General features: G+C 37.7%; 3 protein-coding genes across 7 annotated transcripts in view; 2 read left to right on the top strand and 1 right to left on the bottom strand.

Moving 5' to 3' along the window:
- The window catches only part of LOC106162343 (tenascin-X), a 34,826-nt gene extending 24,721 nt beyond the window's left edge, over positions 1-10,105 (bottom strand). Inside the window, exons 1-10 of the mRNA XM_087017413.1 lie at positions 9,949-10,105; positions 4,621-5,523; positions 3,660-3,701; positions 3,265-3,315; positions 2,874-2,939; positions 2,260-2,310; positions 1,892-2,012; positions 1,296-1,625; positions 757-1,018; positions 231-343 (exon numbers count right to left, since the gene is read on the bottom strand). Coding sequence (XP_086873539.1) covers positions 231-343; positions 757-1,018; positions 1,296-1,625; positions 1,892-2,012; positions 2,260-2,310; positions 2,874-2,939; positions 3,265-3,315; positions 3,660-3,701; positions 4,621-5,514 — 1,930 coding nt within the window. The 5' untranslated portion in view covers positions 5,515-5,523; positions 9,949-10,105. The remainder of the gene's footprint in view (positions 1-230; positions 344-756; positions 1,019-1,295; positions 1,626-1,891; positions 2,013-2,259; positions 2,311-2,873; positions 2,940-3,264; positions 3,316-3,659; positions 3,702-4,620; positions 5,524-9,948) is intronic.
- On the top strand, positions 9,933-19,331 carry LOC106162344 (uncharacterized). Of its 5 annotated transcripts, none has more exons than XM_087017414.1 (9): positions 9,933-10,103; positions 12,791-13,485; positions 13,815-13,870; positions 14,237-14,407; positions 14,655-14,874; positions 15,284-15,454; positions 15,610-15,719; positions 16,096-16,198; positions 16,328-19,330. In XM_087017414.1, exons 2-9 carry the CDS (start codon positions 12,810-12,812, stop codon positions 17,620-17,622), a joined length of 2,802 nt encoding a protein of 933 aa, XP_086873540.1. In that variant the 5' UTR covers positions 9,933-10,103; positions 12,791-12,809; the 3' UTR covers positions 17,623-19,330. The 5 variants fall into 5 exon arrangements, with proteins under 5 accessions (XP_086873540.1, XP_013395069.2, XP_086873542.1 ...); XM_013539615.2 differs by lacking the exon at positions 9,933-10,103 and adding an exon at positions 10,837-10,939 and having other exon boundaries at positions 16,328-19,331; XM_087017416.1 differs by lacking the exon at positions 9,933-10,103 and adding an exon at positions 10,875-11,058 and having other exon boundaries at positions 16,328-19,331.
- A 1,430-nt stretch (positions 19,332-20,761) lies between these two features.
- LOC106152208 (tenascin-X-like) overlaps positions 20,762-23,327 on the top strand; it is a 66,915-nt gene continuing 64,349 nt past the window's right edge. The window contains exon 1 of the mRNA XM_087018069.1: positions 20,762-20,886. The gene's annotated coding sequence lies outside the window, so the exon portion shown is untranslated. The remainder of the gene's footprint in view (positions 20,887-23,327) is intronic.

The raw sequence follows: 23,327 nt of genomic DNA, 5'->3' as shown, positions 1-23,327 counted from the left end.
TACATGTGCTAGTTCGCATCAGCAAAAAAAAAAAAATGCATATGCTAAAAGCTAAATGCAAACATGGCACTGATACAAGGACTAAAAATACTGTATTGCACTGACACATTTGATTAAAACTATAATCGCAAACCTTACCAATTCATCGCAATTGAAAATTGTGCCCCCCCCCCCCAAAAAAAAAAAAAAAAAAAAAAAAAAAAAAAAAACAATTGCATTTATCCACTCACTTGTAAGAACAGTTATTTCAACGAAATCACTTTCGGTGTGAGAAGCATCCATGTTTATTGGCCTTTCCTCAGTTTCCATTTTACTATAGTCACATCTGCACTTCAGCATGAATCTGAAAGCCAGAGATTTGGTGAGTGGTAACCACGTCCTACAACTGCTAATAGCGGTCAATAATACAAACAATTCATTTTAATCAATGTTTTAGCATAGAAGGACGACACACCGCCTCTTCATGCATAAATAACATGACGCAAATCACATATAACATAAAGCAAATCACACATATAACTATATAATCTGATTACAGGAGAGGCGCTAGAAAAGAATGGTTAACCCATTTAATGAAGATCTACCTGTAACTACAGTCACGTTAACCTACATTCGTCGTCATCAGTTATGAAACGTGTTCACACGGGTTTAAAATGTGAAAAATTTATACCACGAAGCTTTCCATTACACATATGTGTATGCGCCCTTCCATTGCTAAGGAGGAGGAGATTCTACATTAAAACCTAGCTAACCCACCTGTAGAGTGTCCCTGGTAGAAGGTCTCTCACTTGGATATCTGTCTCTTTGCCTGTTATAACATCCGGAATTGCACGCGATTTCGTGGTGGTTTTCGAATGAGTCCCACTCGTGCTAGCGTGGGTGGAGTAAACGCTGTATTGCAAAACGAATGAGGTCACATTACCCTTGTCCACCATACCGGTCAATGTTAACCTCCTGTCATTTCTTGCAAATCTTCCAGGTGATTTTTTCAGAACAAATAAACGGGGCTCGGGTGGCTCTGAAGATGACATATTAAAAAAATCAATGATACATAGAAAGAATTATCTTATAATGAATGAAGCACCTATTCGTTCTATAAACCTGGTTAAATGCGGGATGAAAATCTGCGCCCCAAAGGAAAGGGCGTTGCCCGTAAAGTGCATGCATTCGCATTCGGTGCGTATTCATGCACGTAACACCATTTATATTCCTTGCAAAGAGGTGTAGTTGAATGATACGACCACTTCTTGATATGTATTATAATACATATAATTACACGAATGACTTATACTTACTAGTAGCTATGACTATTTTTGACGGCTGGCTTGTTCTGAAAACCCCTTCTTCTTTTTCCAATACAGTAAAGATTCGGACTTTATATACAGAACCGCGCTCTAAATGTCGCAAACACGCTGTTCTCTCTCTTTCTTCACCGACTTCTGCTTTCACAACGTGAACTGTGTTATCAGCCACAAAATTCCCGTCGGTTCTCTTCTCTACCGTTATTCTAAACCCCGAGTATTCCCCTTTGAGCGGCCCATTCCACTCCAGGTTGACAGTGACCGTATCATCATCCTCAATGGTTTCATGATGGATTCGTATTTCATCTGGATCAAACACCACACCTAAAATTCGAAAAATGCTTTTCATGTTAACAGAAAATGAAGAGCGATAAACCCCTTGTTGTATAGGCTGTACAGGCTGTACATAAACGTCTGTCTGTCTGTCTGTATGTTTGTGGTATCATTTTGTTTGATATCAGCAGTGCGGCACTTCACGTAATTCTATAATCTTCCATAATTCCCTAGACTGTTGTATTTAATTCTTTAAAGTATTAGTAGAATCCACCAGAGACATAGTATTCAGAAAAGTGTCTAGCATGCTGACCAACCTTCCAGCATTTCCTTTAACGGACGGGACATCATCCGCGTCACGTGCTCCGCTTCCTCGGACTTGTTTCTCTCCAAAAGGCGCACCATAAAAGCTGCGTCTCCTTGAAATGTATCGACTTCCTGAACAATGACAGAAATAGGATTGTCAATATAGTATTACTGTTTGCCGTTTTTACCAAAAAGAGTATAAAGTATAAGTATAAATTTCTCATTTCGCTAAAACATTTGTCGCACAATTTTTGTTATCTTACATGTAAAACCAAAGACTGAATAAAATGACCATTCTTGTTAACGCTTACGTTGCAAAAAGGAACAAAAAAAAAAAAAAAAAAAGTTGGATAATTTTATAAAAATGATCGGTGCTCACCTTTGGTACATCTCTTTGTTTGACAAGAAGAGAATCGCTTTCTACACAAACCTACAAGGAGATACAGAGTCAAAACTTTATTTTGATATTGATTCAGACCATACCGTATCTTGGAGTGAATAGCAATAAAGCAACAAATGTTACATATTTTACAGTTAACGATGTCCTCTAAACCTCTTGTTAGCCTGCCTTAGTGATAAAATGGTATTAGTAATGTTAGGCGGGGCACTGTTCAGCTTCCCCTGAATCCACCACATTCGTAAGACCATTCCCCTCCAAACCAACCCCTTATCTCAAGATAATTATCTTTCTAAGGGGATTATTGATTAGTTTTGTGATAGGGCCTATCATATTTGAGTCGAATCATCACCGTCCCGTCAAAGATGAGACTGTATAACTCTGCCGTTGTGGTAGTTGGGCCTTTTATTGCATTAAAATAAGGTATGTCGTGAGAATGTCAAGCGAGTAATAAAGTCATTACACCTATTCAGGGCCCTCAACAATTATGTAACATCAATTAATCAAAATATTACATTTTATGTGTAAATTCTACACAAAAATACTCAGTTAAATATAAGACTTAATCAATAACAGAAATCACTATATATTTGTACCTCTAGCTCGTGCTTGGATGAATGCACTTCTGCAATCTCATCGCCTTCACTTCCTGAGGAACTAGTCTTGAATAATAATAATAATAATAATAATAATAATAATAATAATAATACAACTTATATTAGAAAAGGACTAAGACAGATCAATAGCCTTTATACTGTTATAAAATTGTAACAATCACTTTACTGTACATGCTTCAATCACCCTTTCTAAACCAATTTTAAATCAACGTCACTTTGCGTAACTGCTTATCAAATTTTAGCAGTCTAAGAAAATAGCCAAACACCAAATGACTTTTTGTGCAACAAATCCCAATCTTTTGAGGGGGTCTAAAACTGTTGAACCAATCCTGTCTGAGGGTTTGGTTTTATTGAAGTAGGTCAAACTCACCTCCGCTTCACCGTCTGGCGGTCGTCGTGGCACTGGGTCATCATTACCTCCCTGTCATTGTATAGAAAGTATTTACATAAACTAGATGTTCACACTGTCACTGTTCATTAAATATATAATATTAAATATATATTAATCGCTACATTTGTCCCAAACATGACATCATATTGCAGCCAAAGGGCCAATGTTATGTACATTCCCCTTGTCCCTCTCCTTGAAACATCCTGAAACAGATTAGTTGGTCCAAACTAATAATATGCACCAGTATACTATTTATTTCTATTCTGTTCCCAATTTGCCTTTTCGGGAATATGAGATAAAAATAATAGTCTTCTTACTTTACTTAAAAGTCTCACATTCGCCTGAATAATGCATGAGCTATAAATGTTTCTTACCTCATATGCGGCATTATGCCCCCCTTCCATATCTATAACAACCTATAAAAGCATGATAAATAGGTAATTTAAAAAATGTTATATGATAATCATTCAATGAAAAATCGTGAATATATTAGTTAAAAACAATTTAGTAATTTTCTGCATAGTGGGGTATCCCCATGTATGTTTATCGTATGCCACAGAGCCATTTAACAGAAACCTGATCCCAGTTTCGAATAAATAAATAAACAAGACAAGTTTTCTGGCCTAGTTGACTATGATTTCCATGAAAATGCTGTAACATTTCCTGATTCCTGATAGGGTAAGATGTGCGCAAGTGGCCATGTAACGTTGCCAATTAAGTTTTTGGCCCGGGAACCTGACTAATGTTTTTTTTTTTTTTTTTTTTTTTTTTTTTTTGTTCATTTTTTTTGTTCATTTTTCTTTTTTTTTTTGCTAGAAGTTTTGTTTTGTGTTGGCACCAGTATAATTTTGGTCGATGAACGATGGAAAACCGCTTTGAGAGTAGAAAAAAAGGAAAGTTTATAGTTATCATGGATTTAAGGAAATGGTATAGCAACTTATTGTTTCTGCCCATAACGACGCAAATGACCAGAGAGAAAGAATGAAACGGGTTATAAAAAGGTCCGGCAACTTCTCTAGCCCTAACGGTATTCCCTGTAATTTAAGGCGTGCATTTATTATTATTATTTATACTTTCTGCATATGTAAACAACTTACTATATACAAGGAAGAAACCAAACACACTTGCTGAACCTAGATTCCAATTCAGAAAACAAAAATGAGCTCGCACAACAATCTCAAAGGACAATATTAATTTTATATAATGTTGAAATTACAGAAATACTACTGTATGAAACCTGCTTTGTGTGAACCCTATAGACAAGGATTTTATACTCTAACACTGTGTCGTATGATAAATAAATAAATGATGGAATTGTCAGATTAGCACTTTTACCTGTTCCTGGGGCTTGTTGGTCGACTTCTGTCTGCCAGTAATTTTGTCTGCGTTTTCGTCCAGACCGTATGGCTTTCTGCCTTCTTTGAGGTACCACACAATACCAAATACTAATATAGCTATGTACAGAGCAGCAGCTATGGCGTAAATGACATTCAGAATAATGAACCATGTCCCAAGGGTTCGTGTACAAACGTAGGCAGCTCTTACATTTGCCAATGTGCAGTGAAACAACCCCTGGTGCATTGATGGCCAACCCGCAAAAAACACACTGAACACTAGCGCCAAAACGGAAAACACCAGTTGGACTACACTCTTGGCCAGGTAAAACCTGCCAAGAAAACGTTTCTTTTCTAGACACTGTCTATATTGCCATAGTTCTTCATGTTGTTTCTTTAAGTCATCGTAGGCATCAGGAACAGGAGTGGAACCAGGATCTGATATCATACGTTGTATTTCTTCTTGAGTTCCACTTGACTTTATTGACCCGTCTGTCCTTGATTTGAAAGTTTTCATTTTAGATTTTGTGATCGGTAAACGGAACCAGAGATTACCGATTAGAGTTAGGATAAACGCCAGAGCAATCAGAATTCCTGAAAAACTTTTTGTGGGAAATCCAAGTTGGGAACTGCATTGTGCGTTTACAAAATCAGCATTGGGTAGTGTCGTGGACTGCAAAGATGAAGCGTTTGTACCGAGGGCTTTTAAGTCGATGTCGCCATTCACTGAGCACCTGACTGTTACATTTACGTGGAGTACCATCGCTATGAAGCCCACTAATAGCAAAAATGGTCCAATCCACTGTATTACCCTGTCCCACCAACACCGTAGGTCGTCTGTGGCGGGGCGGTGCTGAACCTTTCTTTGGAAGTAAGCGTCAATTTGTGCTGTCATTGTCGCTGACTGTAAAATCACAAAAAAGGCAAAAGTCAATTAAGTTGGGTTCACAAATTTTAACAAATTTAAAAGAGTGAAAAGAAATCAAGGATTAAGTTTCCCGTATGTAATCTGCTTTCAATCGCATCAAACGCAATGCGTCTGATATCCCCCTTGCACGGAACAGCCTTCTATTCCTTCGTACAATGCAACCTTGGCCCCCGAGGCATGGGGCTTTTCCTCCACATATCCACCATACTCACATTTATCATATCTTGTAATTATACATGGATATCACTTAACGCAGAAAGATTGATATAAATATATATCATAAAATTGCAACGAGAGATTTAAATGTTACAGATGTTTGAAGCAAATCACCTGAGCTCCCCCCCCCCTTTTAATACTGCGGCTTGTAATCTGATACCGATGATTACACTATTTCCACGCCGCAGTTTCTATACACACTTCCCAGTGTCTCTACGCAGCGTAATTTCCTGTAAGGTCAGGCTCAGATAAACTGACTAAAAGCAGGTTTTCTCGGAAGATGAAAATATTTAGTTAAAAGTGAAAATGGCTACACGTACGTACTTGGTAATTTTGATGCGTGGCTTCACGAACATGCATTTGGCAATTTTGATGGGATCAGAGGCTACCCGTCAGAAATATAACCGCCACCATTGATTAACTGGGTTTTGTTTTTGTGCATAATAATAATTATATTTATTTCTGTTTACAAAAAAATTATCAGAATTGCCAGTTATTATACATGTATAAATACTTGAAGCTGAGGTGAATAAAAAATTCTAATAATTAATGCTGGTTATGACAGTAATAGTCTTTTTATGATAAAATGACAAAATATAAAATTTCAATTAAGAATGTTTCAAGTCTTTCTTTAAAACCTCTACATTATCTATAGCACGGTTGTATGTGTTGTAGGTGTAAAATCGTGCGTGTACATGAGCTCAACTGGGTGCCTTGGTGTTGACAATGACATTTCAGTTGTACACTGTACATTTATAAGGTCATAATTAATTCTAAGAGGTTTAAGATAAGTCTTAATTTAAACTTTACTTCGCTTACATTATATCTCTAGTTGAAATTTACTTTCACTCTTAACTTATACACTGTTCACATATTCTGTTTATTGAGGTACACGTTGTCTGTAAGGCCAATTACAGGACGTACGTTTTCTTGGAAAGAACAAAAGAAACCTCTTCAAATGACGATACCATACCTATTGCGTGGAGAGCATAAAATTTCAGGAATACAATCACTTTTTTCATCGGTTTTTGTATTGTGAAACATTTCCTTTGAGTGCAAGGGGTGGCTATCAACGTTGAATCGGACAAACCGCAAACATTCAGTGCACTATGTCATAATTTTTTTGAGGTCATTCAAGTATCAATATTTGAAAAGCAGACACCAGCAAAAAAGAAGACTTAAAGTTAATGTTATTCAAAAAGAAGAAAACAAGATATCAAGGATGACACAAATGCAGACGTCGAAATCATAAATAAATAAATAAATAAATAAATAAATAAATAAATAAATAAATAGATAATAATAATAATAAACATTTAATAATATGTAGGCAGGATGGACGACGAAAGGTATGTGATCTGTCTATAACCATTGATTTTTAGCATCTTTCACAATAAAATATAAATTTCTGGTAAACCATCAATACAAATGCATTTTTATGTTTTGACTTGTAATCAAGAGAACTAAGTGTGTGTGTATATATATATATATATATATATATATATATATATATATATATATATATATCGCTGATACACCTGTACCACCCCATAACAGAGAAACAGTAGAGAGAGAGGGGGGCGGCATAAACATAACGAACATGATAACAATATCATTGAACAAAATATGGTCTAAGAAGGAACACACCTTGCTAATTAGCGACATGAATATTCAAATAAATCTCTAAATAAAATTGTAACATGTAATAACCCTTTCCTTTGCACAACGTGCCGTGTTAGTTAAAACATTGGGCAGCAGGGTTCCTAAAACCGAACATGCTACATTTGTGAAAATTAACAAGCCATGCTGATTTTCGATTTCAACCTTCCTTTTCACCAAACATACTAGCAAATCTAAACTAAACTAAAAAAAAACAGTTGTCCTCACACGATCGTGTCCCAGACTGTTAACTACTTTTATTTGATATCTGTCAAAACAGCTGATAAAAATTGTGTTATTGGAAGTTGACACATTTATCAGCTGTGCATGGATAGTGTCCCTACAAAGCATTTAGGTTATTTTATTAAAAAGCTGACATCGGGACGTTTATGCCTACTTGATTTTATCAAAAAGGACCCCCATATTTTGTGATGAGTCAGTGTTCATTGTTTGAGTGTCCTACACTTTAGGAAATGTGACACCACCGAGACATCAAAAAGTCTTGCGGTCTAAATTGTATCATATATGCATTTTTGCTATAACTAGCGAACGGAGCAACCAACAGAAAAAAGGGATGGGAAGTAATATCAACATATATTTCGCACTCACACACGCACTTGTTGAGCTTATCGAACGTGTCCCAAACTATTTACCTGCCTAAGTTCTGTCAAAACAGCTGATAAAAAATTGCGTTCTTGGAAGGTGTCACATTTATCAGCTGTGCATGGACAGTACCTCTACAAAACATTTAAGTAATTTTATCAAAATAGCTGACATCGAGTCTTGTATGCCTTGGTAGCCCATACACCTTGCAGTCAGTTATAATTACGAATAATCAAAATCTCTCTCTCTCTACCCCTCCCCCCCCCCCATCACTCTTTCTGCCTCTCTTTCTCTGTCCTCTCTCTCTCCCACTCTGATGACTCAGTAGTTACGCTTTATAATTTACGAGATCGACCTCGATATGGACTAGGTATGTTTGCCATTGATTAACGTAAACGTAACAACTGCGGTTTATCTATCTATCAAATGTGTCCTTGATCCGAATAACTCCATATAGACTAATACAGCAAGTTATTTTTAAACTTTCCTGGAAGGGACAAATGATACACTGTACCAACGCGGCGTGTGAAAACTGGAGGGATGATCCACGCAATGTTTTATGCGGCGCTTGTTCATGCAGAATGTGGACGCTTAAACCCCCCACCACCCCCGCCCCCACTCCTTGGCTCAATCCGGGAGAAAAAGCAGACGCAGGTGACCTCAAGGTCCGAAAGTTTTTTTTCCATAGGACTTCCCTCTGTGAAACTGCACTCGTTATTAAGACCAGTGCATTTTTACTTATTAAATTTTATTCAATTTTGGTGGGCACGTAATTTGCAAATTAATACATAAAGTGGATGTTAACCTTGCACAAAGCACACAAGCGCCCATTGTCTCGTGTGCGCACATGTTAAGTTGTTGTCATACGACAACTAAAACGTTATATAACAGGGCATGCATGCCTACTTAAGTGACTGAATGGGATTGAAGGTGACCCCTTTTGCAGGGAAGGCGGTTTTGATTTGGTGGCACGGCGACGTAGGCCTACGTGTCACTTTTTGCTATCACAGTACCGTCAAACTGGGAACACTGCATTGCTTCCACTTGGTCAAGTTTCGACATGTGTACTGAAGCTCCTGCCCCCCCCCCCCCCCCCCCCCCCGCACACACGGACAGAAACTGATCAAATCAAGATGGAGCCCATGCTCAATACGTGTGTATAAAGAGCACATCTATATGAAATAGTTTTCTCCTGTTGAAAGAATTCCATCAATCATAGGAGGTATCAGTAAGAACAGAATCATGAAATTTACACTTACTAGTACACCATTGCGATAATTTTAGCGAAAAGGGAACAAACAATCTGATCGGTTTTTCCATTGTCGCTAAAGATAGCAACAAAAGCCCCGGATGACTTTTAATAAAAATCAAGTAGCATTCCAGTGTATACGCGTCCGTTTCAATCTCTAACTAAGGATGTATCACACACGTACACGCGCGCGCGCACACACACGTTTTTGTTGGCAATCTGGTGGTTTCTACATATCATAAACTCTTCTATTTCTTATCGTCAAGAATTCTTCCTCTTACTAAGCAATACATTGTTTAGTCTAATATAGTATCTGTAAGTTTTATGTTTGGAATGTGCTCATGTAAACTAAACCCTGCTATAACGCTTAAACTGGGGGAATAATTTACAAACAGAGGCACGAAAAAGCATGCTGATGTGCACTACTGTATAAATATATTGATGTGGCCCGGCGTCAACCAGACAATCGTGCGACCTACATATACGGTCTCTGTATAGTGTTTGGATTAAGTCAATCTAACCCTACCGCATGTACATACCCAGTATACACACTACTGGATCGAATTACATTCATATTATATGCACTGATAACAGTAGAAGGACAGTGCGAGTTAGCGACTGCTGTCACTTGGCAGTGTCCTCATATTTATATCAGTAAGCCTATTCGTACTTACATGTACGTGTACTTAAACTTGGCTACAGATGTGTAAGACCGGTCTTCTGTACACCCACTTCTACAGCAACCATCACCACATCAAAAGAGGAGACCAGACGCTAGCGTTGAAATATTTCATGGCGATAAGCTCGGAATCCTGGCTGTTAATGCGGGGTAAGTGTTCGGTGCGAGGGTCTGGTATTTCCAACCAACCCACTCAGTTGAAATCAGTTTGAGCATGCGTTGTTCAGTATAATTGGTTGAAATGGGGATTTTTTTTTTATGTTGGGAAGACATTAACAGTAGCCCACATTCTATATGCCCAACTTACGTTGCAATAGCAGTTACAATTAGTTTCGAGAAATATTGTGTAGATGATAAAAAAGAGCGGAATATATGATATAAATTTTATAAATTTAATCACCACTACTACAACTCTTCATAGCGTCTCTCGATCTCTTCCCAGCCGAGGTCTTAATGAACGCTCTCTGGAGATTACCCAGTACAGTATACAAATGAGGTATAGCAATATATAAGGTTAGACTTGGGGCTTACTAATAAAAAAGGTAAAAATCAAATATTCATATTAATAAATTGCAGTGACTAGGAGCTTAATTAAATTATTATCTTGCTAGAAATATAAATCAATAGGGCCGGGCCTATAACTTAAACAATGAGTAGGCCTATGACGCATTCAGTTCAAATAATAATATATAATAACAGTCAATCAGGATTTGGCATTGTTATAATTGATTAAAATCATATACCTCCAGAGTCAATATTTAAGTGTTCCCCCTCTTTTTACTTTTCGTGGAATTGGGTTTTTCTGATTTCTCTGTATAAAATTTGCCTCATCATAGTAGGCGAAACTGGGGATTCCCCAGACTTCAGACACGCATGCGCGTGTATAAAAATAGCAACACTGGAAATTTTGCTAAGGGGTATTAGGAAGTGTGAAAGAAAAAGCGCCATTGGTCTCTTATATGGACGTATTCGTCTTAAAAAGAGAGGTAATTCCATGTCAAGTGTAAGGCGTTGAATTGTTGTGTTGTGGATCGACTATCGACGCAAGGCTAAATCCTAGAAATTATCTCGAAAGATCTTGAAAGTGGCTCGGGCCTACAAATAGGTCAGTCGCTCTGTGAAGGTCGATTGCGCCTACTGATCAGGTGACTATCCCATCTGACACAGAGTATACATATGGATCATAAATAACCCATGTCTTGTGCATGTTTTAAACGATAAAGCAATTTCATTTATTATGTGTGTGTATACTTGCTTGCTTGCTTACTGGACCCGTGCGTATATATTATTTTTCCTTGCGGTTGTACTTGTAGGCTATTTGTGCTTGTGGGATGGGGGAAAAGACATAATAAGGTACATTGTAGGCTTATCCTAGCTACATGTAGCAGACTAGGGCAAATTAACCATAACGCGATATGCCTGCTATTGTGAGTGTTAAATTGCATTGTTTAGGGCCTATCCACCAACCACACCCACAGGCTACGCCCCTGCTTCGCTTATTTATTTTATTATGGATAGGCCTATAGGCCCTATAGGCCTACTGGTATCCTACTGGGTAGACCAATAGGGACCTATCTTTGATGTTAAAAATCAGCATGCCTATAAACATTAATTTTAAGAAACATTCCATAAATGCGTGGTTTAGTATGCAATGAAAGAAGGGAGTTATTAAGAAAGCTATCGATATGAATGATTAACTAGTACGGTAGGCCTACATCACTGGTGGCTCCATGATTTTTCAAAAATCAACAGAAGAGGTCAGATTAATTGTATTATGAACTGGGTAGGGCCCAAATGTAGGTACAGCTACGGTATTATTGTATGGTTCTGTCCCCTTTATACATTTTTTAAGGGAGGGGGGACTCCCAAATCTAGGGGGAGGGGAGGGGGGACTCCCAAAACCAAATGATTGTGCTGTACACAATCCAGCTGAATACTGGTAAAGGACGTCTTCATAAAATTAATTTCATAACCATGAATTATTTTTCTTGTTTTACATTATTTTGTGGATATAAAAGCTAGGCGGCAAATTGTCGGGAAACTGTCAGATATTTTATTTACTTATTCAACACCCTTTTTTGTATTAATTCAAAGCTACACAACATAAATAAATAACATGAAGTATATAGGCACAGAGATGTTGCATATTAAGCCTGTTGCGTTATTTTGTCCCCCACCCTGCAGCCCACAGCCCTGCTAATGCAAATTTCTTTTTATACTAAATTTTTGTTATTATTGTTATTATACACTGTACATCTTGGATATAAAACTGACATGCTTTAATCATTTTCATGGTAAAAACGTGGCCAATAAATTGTGTAATGCAAGAGTTTTTAAATCAAGTTTGCTATAAAATGTTTGACTAACACTTCACTGGTGGCTCTAGAAGTTTGAAAAACAAATAGATGAGGAGAGATTAATTGTAACATGATAATGTGCCGGGTATGAACATAAGTGGGATGAGTGTATGTGTTTTTCTTCTGTATACTTTTTCGGCTGGGAGGGGATGGGACAAGGGGGGGGGCAGACATCCGCCCTTGTGACTTTACGGTGCAAATTCAACTGAATAAATGACATGTCGTCATTAAAACTTCTTTCCCACCCATGACGTTTTTATATTGTTTTATTTTTTTGGGATGTATGTAAAAAAGTTAAAAGCAACGGTCGACAGGACTGACTATTCTGATTGTTTTGTGTGATAATCAACACCAGTTTTTATCGAAACTACATAAAATAATATTTTATAAGTCAAATTTAAAGTTGTCGAGGTAAATATTTTCATTTCAATTAATTGAATGAAACTGCGCCTAAAAGTCGGAATGTTCATTTTGTTTCAGAAGACGCTGACTTCCCATTATGGAAACAGCCTTAGCCTGTAAAGTGTGGAAAGAGCAAAGCGGCCCTAAAGCCAGTGGGAAGAAGGTTGCACAGGAGGACTTCAGGACACTTTGTCTTTATTTCGTTCTTAGTGACAAGGACGGGAAATGTGTATATGTAGGACTGACGTGTACGGGGACAAGCAGCGACAGCACATGGGAAGAGGGCGACATCTGTCTCACTGGGAGTGCTAGCAATCCAACCAGAGTCGGCAACTGCCTTCACGTGCATGACGATGGCACGTGTAACTGGATCCTCATCGAGCTTAAAGAAACGTTCTTGAGAACATTAGGACAATATGACATACAAACAGTTCCCTTTTCTGAGGAATCGCCAACACAAGGTCGCCTCGCCATAAGAACTGCTTCCGATAAAGTTTCTTACGGAAATGCAGGCGAGACATACGGCTCCGATTGGTTTCAGGTGGTACCATCAGAGGGCCCCGGATTCACGAAAAGCGATAGCGGTTCCATTGTGTGGGCGGATACAACATCAGCCGTGACCGCCCACCTAAGTGGTGTGATTGGCTATCACTCTCGACAGAGCCCTGTTGTGAAATCCCAAACGGCTCTCGTCTCTGGACTCAGCCAGTTTCTTTTGAAGGAAGGCAAACAGATCGCCCAGCAATACGTCCTCATCCCACGCCCCAAACCTGGTGAGTAATGCCTTATTCCCATTGATAGTTAAAATGATTCATTTCGCCAGTAACAGGAAACTTTTAATCAGCAGTAGAAAAGATATAGGATCGGAAGCGTGCATTATCAATATTCTCTGTTTTACACTAACACTCCTCAATGTATAGGTCCATTTGTAGAAAACAAAACAGTGAAAATTAAGTTAAATGAATATTTGCGAATTCTGTTTTTCCTAAACCTCTGGTGACAGAAGGTGACAACTCTGGGTTTTCAGATGTTTTATTGACGCATTTTAGCCATGTTTATTTCATTAATATGTCAAACACTAGCTCATTTTTTATCAATTTAGCTGTCCCGGATAATCCGTCTTATTACATGTACGCAGTTAGATGCCCAGAAGATGAGGCAAGTTTCTTTATTTTTATTGCTGATCACATTATGAAACCTCGTTTCCAATGCAACACCCTCATTAATTGCCCTGACGAGCTTCAGTATACACGGCAACAACTATATGTCCTCAAATGTCACATTTATTGTATGAAAACCTCGTTAAATATAAAATAAATGCTATTTTTTGTTTTTCTGTTTTGTGCTGATCGAGTTTATTTAATTTTCATGTCACAATCACATACGAATGAGGCTAACACATTTACGCATACAAACACACACACACACCTTGATGCTAGTGCACGCGTTAAAACACACACACACACACACACACACACACACACACACACATCACTACGTGTTTAATGGGTATTCCTTTTTCAGTACAAAAACAACTCCAAGCCAAGGGGTCGTGCACTAATTATAAGTAACGAATGCTTTTCTGTGAAAGACCTTCCAAGACGGGATGGAACCAAAGTTGATGTAGTTGCCTTGAGGAAACTTCTTCGTTACCTTCAATATGATGTAGAAGTGATCAATAACCTAGAGGCAAATGTAAGTTCATCAGAATTAACAAAGTAATAACAATCTACCATACCTCCCTAATTGTACACATGCGTTTCGGTGATATATCGTCTTTTTTTAAAAAAAAACTATATATGCACAAACTGCTTTAACTTTATGATTTAGCAATCCATGATTCTCTCTCTCTCTCTCTCTCTCTCTCTCTCTCTCTCTCTCATTAACTTACCATGCCGTTCCACCTGTGTCATGACTGCCCTCGTTTCTTTTATTAACGAAGCAAATTAAAGAGGAAATAGAGCAAGAGAGTAAAAACGAAGATCACAGGAAATACGATTCCTTCATCCTGTTTCTACTGAGCCATGGTGACAATGGTGCTGTGTATGGTACAGATGGTTATCTTTTGCCCTACGACATGATCAAAAACATTTTGAATAACAAAAACTGTCCAGGCCTAAGGGGGAAACCGAAAATGATTTTTATTCAGGCTTGCCAGGGAAGTGAGTACAATGTGTATGGCTTTAAGATCAAGTGTAAGGCTGTGTAAGGCTATAATAATTATTGATTTTTACTTGTTTGTCATATGTAAATATATGGTATTTATTGAGAATATAAAACTTTTAGTGTTATAAAAGCACAAGACCATTAATATTAAAATGAATTTTTATATTATATCTCTGGCATTTAAAACAAACAAGGTTTGTTACAGTGGCTTCATTTCAATATAGCAGAATAAAATCACAACTTAACAAAGCTTGGTGCTCTGTAATATTACATATTTTTTATAGTAGTGTTAATAGCGCTCAACTACATGTATACAGCAAGTGAAACTACATGGCTAACAGTTTTACTAGTACACGATTCACTTGGTATTTTATGTAATATTCATTTATTTCTTTATTTTCCCAGAGACAAAGGATTCTGGGACATTACCTGACGTACAAGCAGGGCAACAACCGGAGCCACTGCCGCAGATCACTGATTCGGGGAATGATGTACCGGATGCACCGCATGAATTATCACAGCAATTCAATGATCCCACTATGTCGGATTTTCTCGTGGCACAGGCGACTTCACCAGGTACATGTACTTGATCGTGTCGCTTTTTAAAATGGGATGTTTGTATTTACCGTTGGATAACCTGAGCCACCGAAGGCAATTTCTAGCAATAAAGTTAATTTTACACTTTATGTGAAAAACGACAAGTGCAACGTTTTCTTTTTTGTTTGTTTTAGACTACGTATCGTGGCGAGACAAAGAAAAGGGGACATGGTTTGTTCAATCCATAGTAAAAATATTTACTGCTGAAGCATACAGATCGGACGTTTTGTCAATGTTACTGAAAGTAAGTATTAGAATTACATAAAGCGTAATGCTGCATTTAAGGTATGATAGATTCAATGAAACGCACATACAAACGAGCGCAGGCACACACCAACACACGTAGAGATAGAGATGGGAAGGAGAAGAAGCTAGAGATGAGAAATGTCTATGACCAAATTTTCAATGTTCTTTTGTCATATTTGTACGCCACTTTGATAACTATGCAGAGAAATATTGTCTTTTGGAACTTATATTACCCGCATTCGTTATAAAATGATTTGACTAATTTATCAGCATTGTTTCTTCAATGTTTTATCTTGCGAAGTCAATGTTAAAGCACCGCGGATTAAAACTGCATTTAACAGTGAAATTTTTATACATTTTTTTTATTCTGCTAGGTTAACAATGAGGTGTCGCAGATGTCAACTGTGCAGGGCAGAAAACAGGCTTCAGTGTTGGATTGCAGCTTACGAAAAAAGGTTTTCTTCAACGTATCTCGTAGTAAGTTTTACAAAAATATTTAGTGTCTGATTTATATTAATTATTCAAACACATCGGTTATGATATTCTGCCAACACTGTACATGCACATGGTGGTATGATTCATAATAAAATGTAACTTTCATTTAAGTTGCAGATACAGAGAGTGAACATGATGTATCCCATGATATTGAGAATTCACAGAGTCAGTCTTTCCGACCGCGTCACAATTTTCCACATATGCCATTCAATATTAGCCACCCAGAAAATACAGGTGTGCAATCATCAAATGTTTCCAGACCCCCTGGACCTGTCTTCCCATCCGCCATCTATCCAGAGGGCACCCACGGTAATCAACCATATTACAATAACATTGGTTATATGCCTCAAGGGCACCAGGGTTATCTCCAAGGATCAGCGCGCTTTCAGACCTCTCTGTCGTCGGTTCCTATCGGTGCCTTCCCAATGCAGTCCCCAGAATACGCTCCGGGGGTTCCCCATCAGTTGCAGGGAGCCATAGGTGGGCATCCATCGCAAATGATGTCCGCTACAGAAAAAGGTCAAACAAATACAACTCTAAACACCGGCTTCCTGTACCCGTACTTCCCGTACGCAACCAACCAACCCACGTATGCAGGTTACCAAACACACGGTGTCGGAAACGCCTCATTTGCTCAACTGTCGCAAACCGCGGCGATTACTCCGCCACAGAATCCTTGCACACCCCCGGTGAACACAAACCCTGGTGTTGCCCAGTCAAAGCCAGTTGGTTGTTTGCCTCAACAAATGCAATACCACGCCAGGCTCGCATATCTCGTCCAACATGAAGGTACACGTGTGTTTCGTAAGTTCTTCCTACGCGATATCGTCATTCCGAAACTAAAGAGCGTTGGTCAGTACAACTTGGGCGCTTCAGAAAACCAGACGTTGAATGTATTTCTTGCACTCTCCGATATAAAAAATTGTCTCACACTACTAAAGAAGCCAAAGGGAAAAGTTATGTTCCCTCAACAGTATGACCAATTGTATCCATCCAGTGGACAAGCAGATATAAAACGTTTTGATATTTCCCTCTTATTCATTTTAATAAGAAACCTCCACCCCAATGGAAAGAACTTAAGTTGGGTCTTAAAGCCTGGTCAAGCATCCCAAGGAGACATCGACCACATCATCAAGATAAGAGACATCAGAAATAACATCTTTCATGACGGAAAATTCGAGCTGGATGAGGCTAAGTTTGAAGACACGTGGAGAGATGCTTCCGGTGCAATTTTGTCGCTAGGTGGCAAACAAGACAAGATTGATTGGATCAAAATGAACAATTTCAACGAAGAGAAATTCAGACAATTGATCAAAAGCGTCACAGCTTCAGACCAGATTCTTCAAAAACTGGATGAAATATTAATGTTTCTTCGATCACACGACTTGGGATATTACGGGCAATGACAACATTAACGGTTGAAATTCCGTGTGCACGAGAATGGCACAAATTTATAAAAGCTATTGTATTAATGGCTGCATGACAGTCGGGTTTTCCGAACGTGCATTTTGTGTACACATCGAAGACATACATCGCTGCATACATATGCATATAATTACTTTAATTGATTTAATTGTTTGGGCTGAAAGTAAGGTAATGTAAATAGAAATCGCGATTTACCAACATTGTATAATGATAATAAAATGGGTATTAAGTAACGTGTAATATTTGAACGTATTTGAATGCCATATGATATTACCCTCTACCAGGGCCACAGATTGATTTTTTCACTAGATATTCGCAGTTGTATCTCTGGTTAATTCAAGTGTACTTGAATAATCCGCGGCAGAGGGTATTAATATATCAATATGTTGTGAAAGATGTATGCTGCTTTACATCATGATTTTGAACATGTATTAGTACAAATTAACTGGAGCTTTTGCGTTTAAGAAGTGGTGTATTTCTCTTCTCCGATACATTTAAAGACAGGAGATAAATGTCCACTTCCATAGTGCCGGTTGTGTCCTATGAAGCTGTTGTCAAGTTTTACTTCTGTTTATTAAAACAAAATTGAGTAGAATTCAGTAATGGATAATCATGATGGGGATATTTGTCCAATACTTTCCCCTATTAAGTACTGGTCATTATTTAAGTTGGATGGGGAGAGGGAGTGGAGGAGAAAATGGGAAGCCCTGACCTTTTTAAGCAAAAATAAGGGGGGTCTTTTTAAAAGCTACTTTGGTAACTTTAATGAATTCAAATTTTTTTCATCCTTCAAAGTAGTTTTCCTTAAATTTTTATTAGAATTTGCAATAATAATGAAGTGTTTTTAGCGTCTCATATTTACATTCCAATTTTTTTTTGTACAACCATTCAATTTTTACATGTAATTTTTATTAAAGTACCCGCATGAATGCAGTATTTTAACATACTTTTTAAGCCGTAATAGTGAACAATATAAATTTTACACGATTCTTATTGAAGGGGCTGACTTTTTCAATCAATCCGGAAGGGGGGTCGCGAAAAAAATTGAATGCTACAATATATAAGGGGGTCTCAAAATTTTTATCACGGGCATTTCCTCTTCCGCCCCCACCCCTTTCCGACTTAAATAATGACCTAACCCTTAGGGATGGGTCAAGCACCGAATTTAACTATACCTTGCTTGCAAGATGTTTCAGTATGATGTGGAGACAGGCAGGCAAAAGGTTGACTGTAGAGATGTCAAGAGAGTGAATGAGTGCGTTTGCACTTGTCCTTAGTGTGGGAGAGCTTTTAAATCAAAATAGATATCTATGAACATCAGAGATCATGCCGATTAAGAGAAATCACAACATGGTGCCCTTTTCGAGAAACTTTGGACCGAGGATAAGGCATCATAGCCAAATATTCTTTGTGTAGTGCACCTGTACTTGTAACAAACAAAGTGCACGTGTGAGATGATATTTTAATTAGACAGCAAATATTATTAGCTTGTGTTATACAAACAGCAACGTATGAGCGATTGTTACTAAGTATTATATAGCTTAATATGTTACTTGAGTTTTTAATAGATTGGCCTAGCAAATAGTGTTTTGGTACTTCGCAATTTTACTGTTTAATGGAGTTTTTGATTAAGAACTAAATTTCTAAAACAAGCGAAATTTGAAATGCATTTTTTGGTTAAAAAGACACTAAAGAATTTTTAGTGTCTTTTAAGTGACACTAATTTTTTTTAGTGTCTTTTAAATAATGATATATTATAATACATTTCCTTCGAAATATAAGTGTGGAGAATAAATTGTGGAAAGGCATTTTTTTCTGCATGTCTCTTTAGGCATCGATTTATATCAATTCTTACTATTGACTATTGGCGTCTCTTTGGGAAGTATATTACATCACGCAGGGTATTACCAGGCCTTCCAGGATGTGGTGCGGTCTAATGTTGAATATAAAACGTCAAACGTACGCACTTATTTACGCACATGTGCCTACTGTATATACATGTACGTATGGTCATCCCCTGCACCCGCTGCCGTTTTACCTAAAAAAACGCATGGTTTATTATCTGCAAACTTACTGGAGTGATTTGCAGGCGAAACGACATCTTTATTGGACCTTTATCTGAAAATTATTTAAGGAGTATTTTGTGAATAGTTCAATTTCACAAAATTATCTTTTCAGAGGGGTCCATTTGAACCCCCATGTGCCTGAGGCCCTGTGACAGCTACATTCCGAACGAATAAGATTTAATGAAAAAAGTCGCACTATTAGACCTTTATCTTAAAATTGTTTTAGCAGTATTTTGTGAATAGTTCAATTTCACAAAATTATCTTTTCGAAGGGGTCCATTTGAACCCTTATCTGCCTGAGGCCCTGTGACAGCTACATTCCAAAAGAGTTAGATATTAATAGACAAAGTCAATATATGCATTGTCGGTAAACTTCTGATGTCCCACATATCGAAAGCGTATATGTGCATGTCTAAAGTTAACACCTCTGTGGTCAACTTGCATTGAACCGTTGTAACGAAACTAAGGATCCGTGTAACGGAGAGTCTGCCCTCCATGTAGTTATTATGGTTAGGGTTAGCCTGACCTAAGTGGGTCAAAATCTAGGGCGAGGCTTACGCTGTACAAATGAATAGGAAGCGAACTCTCTGTCACGTTTCACCGGACGACAGAGTATATTATGAAAGAAAAGTGTTAATGCATGGTTATAATGGGTGTATTTTTCTTGGGATGTGAAGTAGATTTATGCTGATCAGCTTTTTGACATCTGACGATCGATGTCTAAATCGCTTCCATGTATTTCGAAATACTGTAGATGAATGATAAGACGCGAGTTGAGGTAGGCCCGTAATAAATGACGGCAATACAAATACAGTTTACCTGTAATATTACATGTGGCACAGGTAATACAGTGATACAGGTGGTTATGTATTTGTTCAACGATTCGAGATTTCATTTTCACTGCATTTGCCCAAATCAATGTCTCCCGAGGAGTCAAGTGAAGTAAAAAATATGGCGTCACCTGACATTTGTCAATATTTGTTTCGCAGGTGAACTGGGGGATTTTTCACGTCACAACAGCGCATGCGCGTGTCTTAAAATAGTGCATCTGGAATTTTCCAATCAAGACTGGTGTTAGACTACTGTGGTACTGCTTTGTGAAAGGTAGTAAAACTGCTTTCAAGGAAAGATGGGTTTACTGAGAGAGGAGAGGTAAATGCCAGCGCCGCGGCTTATGCGGTATGTAGTAAAGCAAATGACATACACTTTCGACAATTACAAAACAATTAATAGAGAATTAAATGTGTAGGAAGTTATTGAGTGCAAAGTAAATGTCTTAAAGTGTCAACAAGTGCAGAGACTGTTCTCGAAGTAAGAAAGTATGGAACGTTTCAGAGTTAGATATAGTTGGACTGATTGGTTAATTTTTCTATTGATTTGCACGTTTTAACACGTGTAAAACTCATGCATACTTGAGTTGGACAAGATCCAAGATGAGTAATTCGGAAAATATTTTAAATATTTTCAATCATACACAAGTCTCATTTAAATTACTAAATTAGGAAATGTTGAATAGAGTTTTGTAATATGAGAATGGGAAATTCTTTGGGAAAATAGAATATAAATACTTGTAGATTCTGTGAAAGAGGAGTCGGTGAATAAACGGTCGAAAGCTCCGAACTGCTTTCGTCATTTCTCATTATAACAAGTAGGTTTGTGTTGCATGTTCTCCTCTTTAACATACATGTAAAACGGCTATTGTATACGTAGCAAAGTGAAATGATGGAAGTTTCACCGGGGGAGTATGTTTGCCAAAAAGGTCAGTCTCGTGACAAATATGTTAATGCCTAGCTGTGCATGTGTGAAGTGTAAGCACACATTAAAATTTGTCATTTCAGTGTTGTTTGTTAGTGCTACATGACTCGTTTGTTTACACCTCTTTATTTTTTTTAAAAGAATCACAGCACAATTACTGCTCAACATAAAATGAGTAAGAGCTTTAACCACTCCGGCCTGGTTAGGGATATAAATTGATCGTCAAAATATCTTGAAAAAAGTTATTTTTCACATTCCATCTAATTCAAAAAATAAAAATAAAAAAAATTTTTTTACCGTGTAATTAATTATATATAATGAGCACCCTGACAAAATACTGTATATCAAACCAGGTAAACAGTCTGGAACACGATCGTGTCAGGTTCACCCATTTTTATTTAGATTTGCTAGTACAGTGGTAGTAATATTTATGTTTCCGTTGTATAATGTCCTGTGAATAGAAGGGGACGGACAAACAATGGAGAGCCCTAAAAATCCCTTAGAAATCCGAACGCAAAAACACAATAGTTTAGGCGTAGTAACACAATAGCTTAGGCGAGTGAACCCCATGACGTCGGTATCTGTTGTCCAGCGCGAGCACAACAATCTGCTGTAACTAAGAGTAATCAACAGCGGAATAAATCAGCCAGAAGGTCCCTATTGTTTGTTGCGGCGATAGGATTATACAGACTTGACATTTAATATGGAATATTTTTTTCCAAATCATTTTTCATCAGTTTTTTCCTATTTACCTGACTGATAAATTTAAATAAGGATTTAAATCGTGTTTTAACAACTTTAAGTTACCTCTTTGATGTCATTGTGACATCAGTTCATTAATGGAATTCGCCAGAGAAGCAAACAAAAACACATTGCCTATTCTACGTCATACGACAACCATTAAAAGAGATATTTTGGACCTCCATATTTTCCAAATTATTGTCTGTAAAGGAGTTACACGCTCCACAAAGGGCCCTCATGTCAGTGTCTAGTCACAGTAACGGCCGCTGTTACGCATGACCTCTTCTGGCTGCTACCAGCGCTCTCATGTGGCAACGGATTCCTTGGGATAGGTTTTTAAAGTTCAATCTGGAATAACGTTCCAGGCATCGGTCAAAATCTGTCCAATTTGGTCCAGTTTTGTTGTAGGACATGTAGGACATTGATTCGGCGAGTAATGACCTACCCACATATTGTCTATGTGGTTCAAATATGACGGTTTTGATAACCAAGATAGCTGCTCATTCCCTTGGTTCTGTAAGTAATCTGCTATTAAGGCCACTAATAGTAAAAGGACCAAAGTCATAGAAACAAAGCCATGGGCTTATAACTTTTTATAAAAAATTAAAACAAACTTCCCAAAAGGCCAATTAAAGACGGGGATTAAGTACAGTGTCCAACGGATGACGCTATAGCGCCAATTATTATTATTATTTTTTTTTTTTGGGGGGGGGGGGATGCCGTTTTCGGAATTGGGATTTTCTCTATAACCAAGACAGCTATTCGAGTGATTCAAAAGGCCTCATAAAGCTGGGTGAAAGCACTTCAGCGCGGTACCAGGGAATTGTCTTAAACTATTTACTTTTGATTTTATCATCTTTTATGTTAAATTACCCCATATTTCAATGGGTTATTCACTTCAAAAGACGATAACTTTCAAACAAACAATTTCCTCTTAAACCCCTGATATCATGCTGTAGTCCACATTCCCAACAACAATAGGTGCATCTTTTGTAACGATCGGTTGCTCAGATAGTGAGATATACTTGGCAGCGATTCACTCATCTCGTCAATATAGAAAGCTGTTAAAACAGCCAAAAACGTTCACAGGTTGGTTAACAGAGCTTATTAGTCATATGCTTAGC

Source organism: Lingula anatina, chromosome 7 (assembly GCF_051362555.1).
Source record: "Lingula anatina isolate TDL-2025a chromosome 7, LinAna3.0, whole genome shotgun sequence".
Classification (NCBI taxonomy): Eukaryota; Metazoa; Brachiopoda; class Lingulata; order Lingulida; family Lingulidae; genus Lingula; species Lingula anatina.
The sequence above is the reverse complement of the archived record's forward strand: the minus strand, read 5'-3'. Positions and strand labels throughout refer to the sequence as shown.